Source organism: Canis lupus, chromosome 2 (genome assembly GCF_003254725.2).
Source record: "Canis lupus dingo isolate Sandy chromosome 2, ASM325472v2, whole genome shotgun sequence".
Lineage (NCBI taxonomy): Eukaryota > Metazoa > Chordata > Mammalia > Carnivora > Canidae > Canis > Canis lupus.
Genome location: NC_064244.1, coordinates 38,965,947 through 38,981,660, shown reverse-complemented (window position 1 = coordinate 38,981,660; position 15,714 = coordinate 38,965,947). Strand labels below are relative to the sequence as shown.

Here is a 15,714-nt window from a genome sequence, read left to right as displayed (position 1 = left end):
TCCGAGTTTGAGCAGGTAGCAGAGATGCCCAAGCTGGGGTTGGGCAAGAGCTGAGGGGGGGCTCGAGGCCCCCCCCCCGACACCTGCGAGCGGGGCCAAGACCATGTCCCTCAGTAACTCCTCCCGGATGTTCTCTGGGTAGCAGACGTACGGCTCTGCCCTCGTGTGGAGGGGGATCCGGCTCAGGAAATTCTCCTGAAACTTGCACACGTCGCGCGCACCTCGGGGCCGGGGGGGTGGGGGTCCTCGCCCCATCCTCGCGGTCTTCCGCTAAGTGCTACCCTCCCTTCCGGTGGAGGGCGGGCCGGAAATTCCCCTTCCGGGTCAGCGGGTCGGCGGGTCGGCGGGTCGGCGGGTCGGGGTCCGCATGCGGGCTGCGCGGGCCTCGGCTCAGGTGTGGGAGGCGCGGCGTCGGCGCGCGGGGGAGCTGTGAGAACGCATTTGCAGTGGCCTCGTGCTGAGACGTTCTGGGCCAAAGTGAGTTTGGAGATTAGTTCAGACTAGAACCAGTTCCGGGAGTTTGCCTCGCGTTGGTTTTGTCACCCGTCTCAAGAATCTGCAGTTTGGTGGTTACCCCCTGGGCTCATCCAGATACATCCAGATAATGACAAGGGAGTCCTCTAAATAATGTTTTGGACTAGGGTTTCTGTCGCCTTGAGGTACTTCTGACCACGTTGGACCCTGTGAGTCTCTGGCAGTGGCAACAGCATCTTAAAGATGTCGGGAGAGGACAACCCCATCTCTTCCGGTGCATCTGGAGCTTGCGGGGAAATTCCTAGGGGAATCATCATTCATTGATTGACTCATTCATTCAGCGAAGATGTTTGGAGTCTTTACCATGTGCCTGGACGCTGTTGGGACACGGAAACCTTTGCTGCGGCTGGCGACCTTGAAGACTTTGAATGTGATACTGAGCAAACAGACAATCACAACAGGGTGAAAAGCTGCGTGATGAGGTGCTGTGGGAGACCCCTTGGAAACCAGGAAGCACTTCCCTGAAGACGCGGCACCTGGGCTGAGTGTTGAGGGAGGTGCGGGAGGAGGTAGCCTGGTGAAGAAATGGAGGTGGGAATTCCAGGCTGAGTGGGCTTGAAGGCAGGAGAGGACCTGGGACCTTCTGGGAACAGACTAATGTTTTTTTTTTTTTTTTTTTTAAGATTTTATTTATTTATTCATGAGAGACACAGAGACACAGGCAGAGGGAGAAGCAGGCTCCACGCAGGGATCCCGACGTGGGGCTCGATCCTGCGAGTCCGGGATCATGCCCTGAGCCAGAGGCAGAGGCGCTTAACCCCTGAGCCACCCAGGCGTCCCCAGACTAATGCATTCTCTATAGCCTGAGCACGGAGTTGGGGTCAGGACAAGTCAGGCTTCAGGACTGGAGTGTGGGCAGGCACCTGATCATAAGGGTTTGATGAAGTATTCTGGGATGCCTGGGCTCCATCCTAAAAGCAGCTGAGAGTCATATACAGGTTTTAGGCTAGGGAGGTTTTGGGAGCTGTTTTGTATATTTATGTCAACAAATATTTTCATCTAGAGTTTTCATTTTTTATGTTTCCTTGATTTTGTGAACCAAGGGGGAAATGCTGTGTGTTTAAGTGAAAAGGAAAAATGACCTTTTTTTTTTTTTTTTAAAAAAAAAACAAAAACAGAAAGCCTCTAGGGCCACCTAGCTGATTCGGTTACCTGAATTCAGTGACTCTTGATCTCTGGGTCGTGAGTTTGAACCCCACGTTGGGTGCAGAGATGACTTAAAAATAAATGAACTTCAAACAAACAAAATTCTAAGAAATGATGGCTGAGAAATTGTAGTTTCTAAGTTTTAAACCTTCTTGTCCTCTTAGATTTTAGAGATGTTTCTGCAAGTTAATTAAGCCATCAGCTTAGAAGGTTGCTGGTAGATTCCAATCCCGTTTCAAGGGTGTGTATGTCTTGTATATGGGGAGCTGGTTAAAGGCATCCGTAACAATATGATAATCCTCCCTGAATATCGCTAGGGTTCCAAGTGGCATTTCATCTCATTCCTGGCGTCTTGGCGTCTCATTCCTGACCCACTAAGGGCCTTGCTTCCCCAGAAAGGTAGGTGAATACTCCTTTAATAGGAAGAGCAGAAACATGTTCAGTTTGGTGAGAACTTGACTTTCCTGTCTCAGAAGGGGAAAGGGAAAAGTCTGTGGTTTTTGGGAGCAGAAAAAGGGAGGGGAGGAGCAGACAAGGGTGACTGATGACGCTGTGAAAGCCACACAATTGCTGTTAAGGTGGTTTTTCACCCCTGGAGCAGGATTATCTCATTTGCTGCTGCACATGCATTCATCTTTGGTTTTCTGGTCTTCCGGCCATGAGGACACCTGTGAATATGCTGAATGTAGTACGTGTGCTCCAGGGAGACTGGGAGGATTTTAGAGACAGACTAAGTGAAATTCAGATTCTACTCTGCACCTTGCTTAGCTGTGACAGCTTGGCATAGCTGATCACCCTACCTGATCTGATTTCAGGATGCTTACCTGGCATGGGCTTTTGTGAGAATTAAATGAGATATTTGTGTATCGCGACTGGCACATAACTGATGTTCCATAAATGTTAATTTCTTTCCCAACCCTGGACTCAAGCTGCCTTTAATTGGTTTCTAAGGGACTAGCCATTTATCTCTTTGACTCTGTCATGCTTCTTTTTTACCAGTAGGGAAACATATTTAGGGTAGCCGAATGACCTGCCTTCCAGTCCTTGTGTTACCACTCACTTTGGACAAGTGGCTCAATACTTTTGACACTTAGGTTCCTTCTCTATAAAATGGGAACAGCAATGCTCAATGTTCCTGTTCCTTCTCTAGTCATTGTGAGGACTCAGTAAAGTAAGGCAGGGTTCTCAGACTTTAGAATGCATCAGAATCATTCATCTAAAGCTTGTTAAAACAGATTGCAGGACTCCGTCCTCAGGGGTTCTGATTCTGGGGTGGGGCCTGAAAATTTGCATTTCAAAATTCCCAGGCCGCACTTGGAGAACAATGCCTGGTACACATTGAACACCAGATGGATGTGAGCTACTGTCATCCATTGTCTTTTGGGACAGGGGTAATATTATAGACACCACAAGCTGGCTGTAATTCCAATTTTAGGGTCCTTATTTTGACAATGTGAAATAATTCCCTAATTTTCAATTTATGTAGAACTGATAAAAGTAGTGAGGAGGGGGGCACCTTGGTGGCTCAGTTTGTTAAGCATCCAACTCTTGATTTTGGCTCAGGTCATGATCTCAGAGTAGTGAGATCGAGCCCTGCATTGGCTCTGTTCAGTGTGGAGTCTGCTTGTCCCTCTCCCTTTGCCCATCCCCCAAATAAATGAATTAAATAAAATCTTAAGAGGAAGTAGTGGGGAGGAGGAATTTAGTGTTTTAGGGGATAAGAATTTACAAATCATTTCTGCTAAAGGCATCTGTGTGACCCAGACATAGGAAACAGGTATGAGAGGCTGGGACTGGCCAGATCCCATTGACAGTTTTATCAGTCTGGTCCCCTTGAGGCATGAAAGGCTCAAAGAGCAAATTTCTGAAATATTCTCCTATTGCTTTCTGCAAAGTGTTGAGGACGTATTTGGGGGGAAATTGGGGGAAATGGAAGATGACTTCCACATGCAAGAGTCTCCTTTGGTCTTTTATAAAAAGTCTCATCATTCCCAGGGTTTCTAAGTATGTGAAGGAAGGATCTTCCCACTGAGGAAATCATAGGCCTTGACTCTTTTATTTTAGAAGGTGGATGGCAAAGATAAGGGGCATGGTGACACCTCTGCCACTTAATGAGCAGTCTGAATTACAGATCTAAAATTAACAGCTTCTCCTCCTCCCTTCCACCCACCCACCCACCCAATACTTAAACTCTCCTATGTCATTGCTTCTTAGAGCACTCGAGTTGCAAGAAATGCTACCTGGATCTGCAGACCTTTAAAAACAGCCAGGAGTGGGGCTGAGTGTTGCACTAGGGTTCAGAGTCTGGGTTCTGTGTTCAGACAGATGGGGTCCATTTCCTCATTTTGTAGCTTGGTGTGTGACCTCATCAAGTGACCTTCTGAACTATTTTCTTATCTAAATTGAAGGCAGTAACACTACTCATTTCAAAGGGTGCTTGTGAGGGATAATTAGGTAAGCATGTGAGGACTCAGTGAGTGACAGCTGTTGTTGCTGTGGGGGGTACTTCTGAGAGTTCTGGGCTGGCACCAACCCCTGCATGCCCTCCCTGAGCTGTCACTTTTACAGAATTCTCCAGCAATGTTCATGTGGTTTGTGGGGCCTAAATTCTCAACTTTTCTCAATTTGCTTATATTCCCCTGCATGGGGACTGGGGAAAGAAATGGGGACACAGGGACAGTGGAAGGATCTATGAGGAATCCAACCCTGCCCGACCCCAAGAGATTCTTAGCCCCCACAAGGCAGGCGTTAGAGCTTGAAGGATGAGCTGAAGGATTTCATTTCACCTGATGATATGGGATACTCAGCAGCTCAGAGGCCAAGGTGACAATGCAGGTTTGGGGTAAGGGGTGCAATGAGAACCTAAGGGAACCTGAGTCTATTACCAGTCTCATGCGGCAGCATCTTAGGCAGCACAGCAGTGCCTTAACAGAGGCCACAGCATTCATGAGATGACAAGACAATTCCCATAGGAACTTGTGGGTGAGTAGTAGATAGTAGTGAACATCAGGAGATGAGAGAGCAAGAGAGAGAGAGAGAGAGAGAGAGAGAGAGAGAGAGAGAGAAAAGCCCTAAGGGACTCTTAATGATAGAGAACAAACTAGGGGTTGTTGGAGAGAGGTGGGCCAGGGATGGGCCAGATGGGTGATGGGTATTAAGGAGGGCACTGGGGGTTATATGTAAGTGATGAGTCACCGAATTCTACTGAAACCAATACTACACTACATGTTAACTAACTAGAATTTAAATAAAAACTTGACACCTTAAAAAAAAAAGAAAATATGTGAGGCCACAGGCTAATTATTTAATCATTTGCAAAATGGGTCAAAACTGCTTCCTACCAATAGATAATAAATGTAAAAATGTTTTATAAACTGTCAAGTTCTGTTAAGGGGATTAAGAAACGTGGTTTTGGCTTGGCTGATGATGAGGTCTTCTAGGGCTACTGGCATTCAGTAAGGGGATGGTCTTTTATTCCAAAATGAAGATTACTGAGGGAGTTCAGGCATGGAGCCAGCTGAGGGATGCAGAGGTATTTTGGGATATCCCTGAGTGTTCACTATGTACTCTTGAGGCCAGTTCACAGGACACAAACCCAGTGTCTTACCAGAAGACATCACTGGGCCAAACCTGAGGATGAGACAGGGCCCCCTCCCTCTCTACTCCTAGGGTTGTTTATTGCTGTCTACCTTCCAGGCTGGGAACTTCTAGGCTCTTAGCACAGGGCCTTCTGCACAGTGGGGATTCCGTGAGGGTTCACAGAATGATTCAGTGAGTAAGTGAGTGGGAGGATGTGTTTTCTTTTTTTGGATTATGGTCCTTGACTGTATTCTGCGCATTTACTCTCATTCTTGCACCTCATCACTTTCTAAAATATCTTCAAAGCAATCCACAAACTGGAACACGGAAACAGCAATACTTGGGGCTAAAAAACCAGAAACAGCTGAGAAAGAACAATATCAATCGTTCCTGGCTGAGCCATTTGTACTGTGGGGTCAACTGGGGAAGAAAGGAGACTCAGGAATTGGTTGCTGGTGATGGGATGTTGTAGGGTCAACAGGCAAAATCTTTGGAGAACTGGTCTGTCTTAATACAATACTGTTCTGTAACTTAAAAGAGATGTGAGCTCTAGGGATTTCCAGCCCTGGGAATAATAGCTTTCTCAAGAGAGACAAAGAATTTACAAAATAAATCTGGTGATAGCTCCCCTTGTTATTAGGGTTGAAACAGGTGATCTGTGTGTTTCCTGGAGGCTTCTATGATTCTAAGCCAGGGAACAGCTTAATTTTTTGCTGGGTTCCTTTCTTGCTCCCATAACCTCTTAGGAATGGTGACAACAGAGACATCGATGAGGAGAGTGCCTTTCTTTGAGGGCTTGCTCAGCACTGCCTCATGCTCACTTTGACTCATTTTTCACAACAACCTTGCAAGGTCAGTTATAATCTCCACACCATTTTACAGACAAGGAAACCGAAGTTCAAGGGGTTAAGTGACTTCCCCAAGGTAACATAGTCACCTTCATTTGAACGGTGTTTACATCCTGGTCTGGTAGTTACATCCATGCCCTTCCCCACCCCCTGAACTGCCTCCTTCAAAAACTGTAAGGTGGCCTCTGAAGTATTTTCTAAGCAGTTCAAATAAAGCCCCATCAAAATATAGATTGTGTGTATTTCCTGGACAAGAAATCTTCCCCTCCTCCCAAACCCTTCCCTGCAAGAGCTTTTTCATAAGCTCCTCACCCCACAGGGTCAGCCTGGAGCCTGGGGGAGAAAATGGGACAAGAAAACAATAAAACAAAAGACCCCAAGGCTTGTAACTGATTGTGATTGAAATGTGCTTCCCCAGCTTCACAAAATGTCAGCCTGATTCTTTGTTCTAAAAGTTCTGCTTTCAGAAAGCATCAATTTCCCCTAATAATAAGCCTTTTTATTCTTCATCTAATGATGCAGGCTGGTCTTGAGAATTCTTATGATCTCTATTGCTCATCCAGGATGACAGGCGCACGCACAGTGAATTTCTCACTTCCCTCCTTTTCCTTTTACATCAGACATGATTTCCGCTGAGCACGAGTAGGGGCTCTGAGCAGTGTCATGTCTCCTCCCCTACCCCCCACCCCTGCCACTTTCCTCTACCCCCTCACTCTCACACCGCCATGCACAGCATCATTGGTTCTTCGTGAGTAAGCTCATCTTTCTTCTTTCCCCACCCCTTCAAAGTGACTATTGTGTCAGCTAGTGTGCTGTGGGCTCTTCCCCATGGTGGGGGGGGGGGGGGAGTATTTTTGATTGAGTTGAAGTAACATTTATCACACATGGACTGTGTTCCAGGCACACTCTGAGTGTTGGAACAGATGATCTCATTTGCTGCTCCCAACACCCTGATGAGGTGGTTTCTGCTAGTAAACCCTCTATACATGGCAGGAAACAGGCCCAAGGGGATGTCCAAAGACAAAGCTCTCTAAGGGTCTAGATTCCAGAGCCTCTCTTAATCAGTGGGGTACACTGGCTTGGGGTTGTTCCAGAAACTTCTATGTGAAAGTAATACCTGGCTTTTGAAGTTTTTAGCTCAAAGGGCCCGGGAGAATCAAGGTGGACAATAACCTTGGAAGGGTCAAGCCAAGCAGTAACAATAACTGTAGGGTTTACAAAACAGCCACAGACCATTAGAGACTAGGACACAGAACAGAGCACAGGAATGGCAGTGGGAAATGACCTGTTCTTGCATCCACCTGTCACTGCCTACAAGACCTCCTCCCAGTCATCTGCATCGTCCCTTCACTCCTCTCTCATGGTGCCCATGCAAAGACTGGTAGTGGGCCCTTTCGGGCAGAAGTTCTCGAAGTTACGGATAGGTCAGTGTCACTTAGGGAGCTGATCTAAAATGCAGATTCTGGAAATTCTGATTCAAGAAGCCTGGCAGAGGGACTCACTGTTTTTTCATTCTTACTAAGCTGATTGGAAGATCCTGATTCAAGAAGCCTCCAAGCCGATATTTAAAGTACTACTGCTCAGATTACAGCATTAAGAAAGGAAGCAAGAAGCCCAATTGTCAGTGGCCTAGCTTTGCCTCCAGCGCTCTCTCATGGACGGCTGGGAGCAAAACTCCTCTCCTGACACCGCCCGTCCCCGCCCCCCCCCCCCCCCCGCCTTGGTTGTTACTGCTTTTGGTCTTTATCGCTGCTGTTGGGGAGGAGACAGCTGAGCCCCTCTTCATCTGGATCAACTGTGCTTATTGTAGGAGCTCAATAATATTTGTTATTATTTTTTAAATCTTCTTAACTGCAATCAAGATTTTTATCTTCTGGTCTGAGATCTCTTATCCAGGGGGGGTTTCTAATCCTCAAATCCCCACTTAGACCTCCTGAAATGATCAGGATAGAGTTGGGAAGAGATACAGCAGTAAAGATGGCTCCTTGTTGAGGTAGCAACACAACTTAAGTTGCCTCAAAACTTGTTTCCTCTGATTAAATTATGCTGTAAACCTCACCTCTCACAGGAGGCTTCTTTTTTCCTGAGAAGGGGAGTGGCCTCCCTTCCCATCACAGATATGATCTCCTGCCAGGCACTCCCAATTGTTGCACTCATTTTACAGCCAACACATCAGTGTCTCGTTGCCTTTAATCATCATCTGCATCAGGTTAGTAATAAATCTCTGAACAGGTTCTGCAATTAGTTACTTGGTTTTTCTTAGTCCATAGCATGCTTCTAAAACCAAGACTCATCTTATGTCCACATAGGCTAGGCTCTAGGCTCAACTAGCCCAGGAAACAAGTGTCTCAAGAGACTAGCATAGTGCCTGAAACATACAAAGTGTTCATAAATGTTTGTTGATTAACTGGTTGTAATTTTACAAATCCAGAGGATTGGTTTTCTATACTTTTTTTATCCTTCAAATTTTTATTTAAATTTCAGCTATCAAACAGTGCAGTATTGGTTTCAGGAGTAGAATTCAGTGATTCATCAGTTAGATAAAACACCCGGTGCTCAACTCAACAAGCACCCTCCTTAATCCCCATCACCCATCTAGCCCATCCCCACCTACCTCCCTCCATCAACCCTCAGTTTGTTCTCTATCGTTAAGAGTTCCTTATGGATTATTTCCTCTCTCTCTCTCTTTTTTCTCCTTTGCCCATATGTTCATCTGTTTTGGTTCTTATGTTCCACATATGAGTGAAATCATATGGTATTTGTCTTTCTCTGACGTATTTAACTTAACATAATGTACTCTAGCTCCTTCCACGTTGATTCAAATGGCAAGATTTCATTCTTTTTGATGGCTGAGTAGTATTCATTGTGTATGTGTGTGTGTGTGTGTACTCCACATCCTTTTTTTTTTTGCAGTTTTAGCCATTTTTATTTTTTATATTATGTTTTAGTAAGTTATCTCATATAGAATTGTTATTTTTTTTGTATTTTTTAATTGGAGTTCGATTTGCCAACATACAGCATAACACCCAGTGCTCATCCTGTCAAGTGCCCCCCTCAGTGCCTCTCACCCAGTCATCCCATCCCCCTGCCCACCTTCCTTTCCACCACCTCTTGTTTGTTCCCCAGAGTTAGGAGTAAATCTCATGTTTTGTCACCCTCACTGATATTTCCCATTCATTTTCTCTCCTTTCCCCTTTTTCCCTTTCACTATTTTTCATATTCTGCAAATGAATGAGACCATATAATGTTTGTCCTTCTCCGATTGACTTACTTCACTCAGCATAATACCTTCCAGTTCCATCCATGTTGAAGCAAATGGTATTTGTTGTTTCTAATGGCTGAATAATATTCCATTGTATCATAGACCACATCTTCTTTATCCATTCATCTTTCAAGGGACACTGAGGCTCCTTCCATAGTTTGGCTATTGTGGACATTGCTGCTATGAACATTGGGGTATGGGTGTCCAGCCGTTTCACTGCATCTGTATCTTTGGGGTAAATCCCCAACAGTGTAATTGCTGGGTCATAGGGCAGATCTATTTTTAACTCTTTGAGGAACTTCCACAAGGTTTTCCAGAGTGGCTGCACCAGTTCACATTCCCACCAACAGTGCAAGAGGGTTCCCCTTTCTCCACATCCTCTCCAACATTTGTTGTCTCCTGTCTTGTTAATTTTCCCCATTCTCACTGGTGTGAAGTGGTATCTCATTGTGGTTTTGATTTGTATTTCCCTGGTGGCAGGTGATGCAGAGCATTTTCTCACGTGAGTGTTGGCCATGTCTATGTCTTCCTCTGTGAGATTTCTCTTCATGTCTTTTGCGCATTTCATGATTGGATTTTTGGTTTCCTTGCTGTTGAGTTTAATAAGTTCTTTATAGATCTTGGATACTAGCCCTTTATCTGATATGTCACTTGCAAATATCTTCTCCCATTCTGTAGGTTGTCTTTGAGTTTTGTTGACTGTTTCTTTTGCTGTGCAGAAGCTTTTTATCTTGATGAATTCCCAATAGTTCATTTTTGCTTTTGTTTCCCTTGCCTTCATAGATGTATCTTGCAAAAAGTTGCTGTGGCCAAGTTCAAAAAGGGTGTTGCCTGTGTTCTCCTCTAGGATTTTGATGGATTCTTGTCTCACATTTAGATCTTTCATCCATTTTGAGTTTATCTTTGTGTATGGTGCAAGAGAGTGGTCTAGTTTCATTCTTCTGCATGTGACTGTCCTATTTTCCCAGCACCATTTATTGAAGAGACTGTCCTTTTCCCAGTGGATAGTCTTTCCTGCTTTGTCGAATATTAGTTGACCATAGAGTTGAGGGTCCACTTCTGGATTCTCTCTTCTGTTCCCTTGATCTATGTGTCTGTTTTTGTGCCAGTACCACACTGTCTTGATGATCACAGCTTTGTAGTATAACTTGAAATCTGGCATTGTGATGCCCCGGCTCTGGTTTTCTTTTTCAATATTCCCCTGGCTATTCGGGGTCTTTTCTGATTTCACACAAATCTTAAGATGATTTGTTCCAACTCTCTGAAGAAAGTCCATGCTATTTTGATAGGGATTGCATTAAATGTGTGAATTTCCCTAGGTAGCGTTGACATTTTCACGATATTAATTCTTCCAACCCATGAGCATGGAATATTTTTCCATCTCTTTGAGTCTCCCTCAATTTCTTTCAGAAGTGTTCTGTAGTTTTTAGGATAGGATACAGTTGTATCCTTTACCTCTTTGGTTAGGTTTATTCCTAGGTATCTTATGCTTTTGGCTGCAATTGTAAATGGGAGATTGATTCCTTAATTTCTCTTTCTTCAGTCTGATTGTTAGTGTATAGAAATGCCACTGATTTCTGGGCATAGATTTTGTATCCTGCCACGCTACCAAATTGCTGTATGAGTTCTAGCAATCTTGTGGTGGAGTCTTTTGGGTTTTCTATGTACAGTATCATGTCATATGCGAAGAGAGAGAGTTTGGCTTCTTCTTTGCCAATCTGAATGCCTTTTATTTCTTTTTGTTGCCTGATTGCTGAGGCTAGGACTTCCAGTACTTTGTTGAATATCAGTGGTGAGAGTGGACATCCCTGTCGTGTTCCTGATCTTAGAGGAAAGGCTCCCAGTGTTTCCCCATTGAGAATGATATTTGCTGTGGGCTTTTCGTAGATGGCTTTTAAGAGATTGAGGAATGTTCCCTTCTATCCCTACACTCTGAAGAGTTTTGATCAGGAATGGATGCTGTATTTTGTCAAATGTTTTCTCTGCATCTATTGAGAGGATCATATGATTCTTGTTTTTTCTCTTGTTGATATGATCTATCACTTTGATTGCTTTACGAGTGTTGAACCAGCCTTGCAAGCTGGGGATAAATCCTACTTGGTCATGATGAATTATCCTCTTAATGTACTGTTGGATCTGATTGACTAGTATCTTGAGAATTTTTGCATCTGTGTTTATCAGGGATATTGGTCTATAATTCTCCTTTTTGTTGGGGTCTTTGTCTGGTTTTGGAATTAAGGTGATGCTGGCCTCATAGAATGAGTCTGGAAGTATTCCATCCCTGTCCATCTTTTGGAACAACTTTAGTAGAATAGGTATTGTTCCTTCCTTAAACGTTTGATAGCATTCCCCTGGGAAGCCATCTGACCCTGGACTTTTGTGTCTTGGGAGGTTTTTGATGACTGCTTCAATTTACTCCCTGGTTATTGGCCTGTTCAGGTTTTCTGTTTCTTCCTGTTCCAGTTTTGGTAGTTTGTGGTTTTCCAGAAATGCGTCCGTTTCTTCTAGATTGCCTAATTTATTGGTGTATAACTGCTCATAATCTGTTTTTAAAATAGTTTGTATTTCCTTGGTATTGGTTGTGATCTCTCCCTTTTCATTTGTGATTTTATTAATTTGAGTCTTTTTTCTGTTTAATAAGGTCTGAAAATATGCAGGGGACAATCACAATCTTTTGGTATTGGTTGAAACTTGATTTGTGACCCAGTATGTGGTCTATTCTGGAGAAAGTTCCATGTGCATTTGAGAAGAATGTGTAGTCAGTTGGGATCAGATGCAAAGTTCTGCATATATCTATGAAATCCATCTGGTCCAGTGTATCATTTAAAGCTCTTGTTTCTTTGGAGATGTTGTGCTTAGAATATCTGTCATTTGCAGAAAGTGCCGTGTTGAAATCTCCCAGTATTAGTGTATTATTATCTAAGTGTGTCTCTACTTTGGTTATTAATTGATATACTTGGCAGCTCCCACATTAGGGGCATAAATATTCATGATTGTTAAGTCCTCTTGTTGGAGAGACCCTTTAAGTATGATATAGTGTCCCTCTTCATCTCTTACTACAGTCTTTGGGATAAACTTTAATTCATCTGATATGAGGATTGCTACCCCAGCTTTCTTTTGAGGACCATTTGAATGGTAAATGGTTCTCCAACCTTTCATTTGCAGGTTGTAGGTGTCTTTAGGTCTAAAATGAATCTCTTGTAGACAGCAAATAGATGGGTCTTGCTTTTTTATCCAGTCTGAAATCCTGGTCTTTTGATGGGATCATTTGGCCCATTCACGTTCAGAGTTATTATTGAAAGATATGAATTTAGTGTCAATGTAATACCTATTCCGTCCCTGTTTTTGTGGATTATTTCTTTGGGCTTTCTCTTTCTTTTACAGGGTCTCCCTTAATATTTCTTGCAGAGCTGCTTTGGTGATCACACATTCTTTCAGTTTCTGCCTATCTTGGAAGCTCTTTATCTCTCCTTCTATTCTGAATGAGAGCCTTGCTGGATAAAGTATTCTTGGCTGCATGTTCTTCTCATTTAGGACCCTGAATATATCCTGCCAGCCCTTTCTGGCCTGCCAGTTCTCTGTGGAGAGGTCTGTTATTAATCTAATATTTCTCCCTATATAACTTAGGGATTTCTTGTCTCTTGCTGCTTTATGGATTTTCTCTTTATCTTTGGAATTTGCAAATTTTACTATTAAATGTCCAGGTGTTGAACGGTTTTTATTGATTTGTGGGTTGGGGGGACTCTCTATCTCCTGGATCTGAATGTCTGTTTCCCTCCCCAAATTAGGGAAGTTCTCAGCTATGATTTGTTCAAATATGCTTTCTGGCCCTCTGGCCCTCTTGGCACCCTCTGGAACCTCAATTATACAAAAATTTTCCTTCTGAGGCTGTCATTTATTTCCCTTAACCTTTCCTCATGGTCTTTTAATTGTTTTTTTCTCTTTTTTCCTCAGCTTCCTTCCTTGCCATCAACTTGTCTTCTATGTTGCTCACTCTTTCTTCTACCTCATTAGCCCTCATCATTAGTACCTCCAGTTTGGATTGCATCTCATTTAATTGATTTTTAATTTTGACCTGATCTAAATTCTGCAGTCATGAAGTCTTCCTTTATGCTTTTTTCCATAACCACCAGTAGCTTTATAATTGTGCTTCTGAATTGGCCTTCTGACATTCAATTGTAATCCAAATTCTGTAACTCTGTGGCAGAGAGTACTGTTTCTGATTCTTTCTTTTGTGGTAAGTTCTTCTTTCTAGTCATTTTGCTCAGTGCAGAGTGGCTGTATGAGTGGGCTGTGTCAAGAATGTCAACCACAACCTAAGTAAATTTCACCCTAGATGATTCTTCCAAGGTCAGAGACCAGAAATTGAAAACAAAGATCAGAACAAAATAAAACAAAAGGACCACTAAAGTGAAAAACAAATTTTAAAACAAAGTAGTAAAAAATAAAAGGCCAAGAATCCCAAAGAAGAAGAGAAAAAGAAGGAGAAGATAAAAAGGAGGGGATGGTGGTGGTGATGAAGTTGTAGTAGAGGGAGAATGTAGTCTACATGAGGGGTTCTAGAGGGTGATCCTCTTGTTTCTGAGTATATTAAGTTCTGTATGATAGAAATGCTCAGTCCCAAATTCATATAAACCAGAAATACTTGTAGAAGGCCCCAACATTGACCACCAAAACATAAATAAGATAAAAGAGGAGGGCAGAATGGGAATGAGGGATCTCACAGAATGAACCAGCATAATATACCACTTGATTCTGGGTGCATGCTGGTCACGTTTTAGAAGGTATTAAATTCTTCCATTGTAGAATAAAATGAGGCAGAGAAAACAAAAAACACAAAACAAAACAAAAAATATCTTGTTTATCTCCCCAAAATTAAGTTGGGTATGTTGAAGAGAATGTAGAAGTACTTCACATCTTTTTTATCCATTCCTCAGTCGATGGACATCTGGCCTCTTTCCATAGTTTGGCTATTGTAGATAGTGGTGCTATAAATGTCAGGGTGCACCCCTTCAAACCTGTATTTTTGTATCCTTTGGGTAAATACCTAGTAGTGTAATTGCTGGATTTTAGGGTAGTTCTAGTTTTAACTTTTTGAGGAATTGCCATACTGTTTTCCAGAGTGGCTGCACCAGTTTGCATTTCCACACAGGTCTTTTTCCTTTTCTTTTTCTTTTTCTTTTTCTTTTTCTTTTTTTTTTTTTCCTTTTTCTTTGCTGCTGTCCCCAGATGAGTCTGTGGGGCTGGATAGGTGTAAGTCCAAATAAAATGTCATTCTTCTCAGACAAAAATGGGAAAATTTAGGACGTTGTTTTAGTTTTTTCATAACACTAAATTTATTTAGTGTAAAAATAATGCCTATTCTGAGCCTGTGTTCTTCCTAATTTGGGGGTATTAAGATTACCTTTATTTTGTGAGGTGCCAAGTGATAGATGTGACTATATTGACTAAACTGATTCCCACTCCATTCTTTTGCAGAGGCTCCTATGTCCCTTGTCTACATGACTGAAGCTGAGTAGGTGACTTGCCTCAGTGACTCCAGAAGTAGCCTGCCTGAGCCCCTACATCCCTCTTATTTATCAGGACTTTTCATGACAAACCAGAGAAGCTGATTCTAGCTTTTGCTAGCTTGAGGTAGTTCCTCAAATATAGAAAGACTATTTAAAAGGTCTACTTGCAGGATGCTATCCTGGGTTGGATCCTGGAAAAGAAAAAGAGTACTGGTGGAAAAACTGGCAAAATTCTAATAAAGTTTGTTGTTTAAGTTAATGGCAGGCTACTCATATTAATGTCTTTATTGTACCAGATATACCACAGTTAGGTAGGATATTAATAGGAGAAACTGGGTGAAGAGTATAAGAAGTCTCTGTACTGTTTTTGTAACTTTTTAAGGAATCTAAAATTATTCCAAAATGAAAAATTTATTGGAAAAAACAGATAAATGCTCACAATCCTGAGTCAATCCTAAACAATTTAGTTGACCAGAGTTACCTTTAAAAAAATATAAATCAGAGCATATCAGTATCTTTCTTATATAATCTTCCAATGGCTTCCTGCTGCTCTATGGGTAAAATTCCAAATCTGTATCAGGCCCTTGTGAACTGATATGTTCACATACCAGTCCCCTACTGGTGTCTCAGTACCAGTCCCCTACCTCATTCTCCTGTCTGTCCACTCTGTCTTTGACCACTTCATTCTACTCACACTGGCCTTCTTCCAGGTTCTTGATTAGGCCATGCTTGTCCCCACTTGAGGCCTTTGCACTGGCTTCTGTCTTGGATGCCCTTCCTCCAGGTCTTCATATGGCTGACTTGTCTTGATATTTGAGTGCCTTTCCTGCCCACA

General features: G+C 42.9%; 1 protein-coding gene across 1 annotated transcript in view; it reads left to right on the top strand.

Annotated features, from left to right (window-relative positions):
• The first annotated feature begins 405 nt into the window (after window positions 1–405).
• Window positions 406–15,714, top strand: part of GRXCR2 (glutaredoxin and cysteine rich domain containing 2) — a 53,532-nt gene continuing 38,223 nt past the window's right edge. The window contains exon 1 of the mRNA XM_049102388.1: window positions 406–956. Coding sequence (XP_048958345.1) covers window positions 952–956 — 5 coding nt within the window. The 5' untranslated portion in view covers window positions 406–951. The remainder of the gene's footprint in view (window positions 957–15,714) is intronic.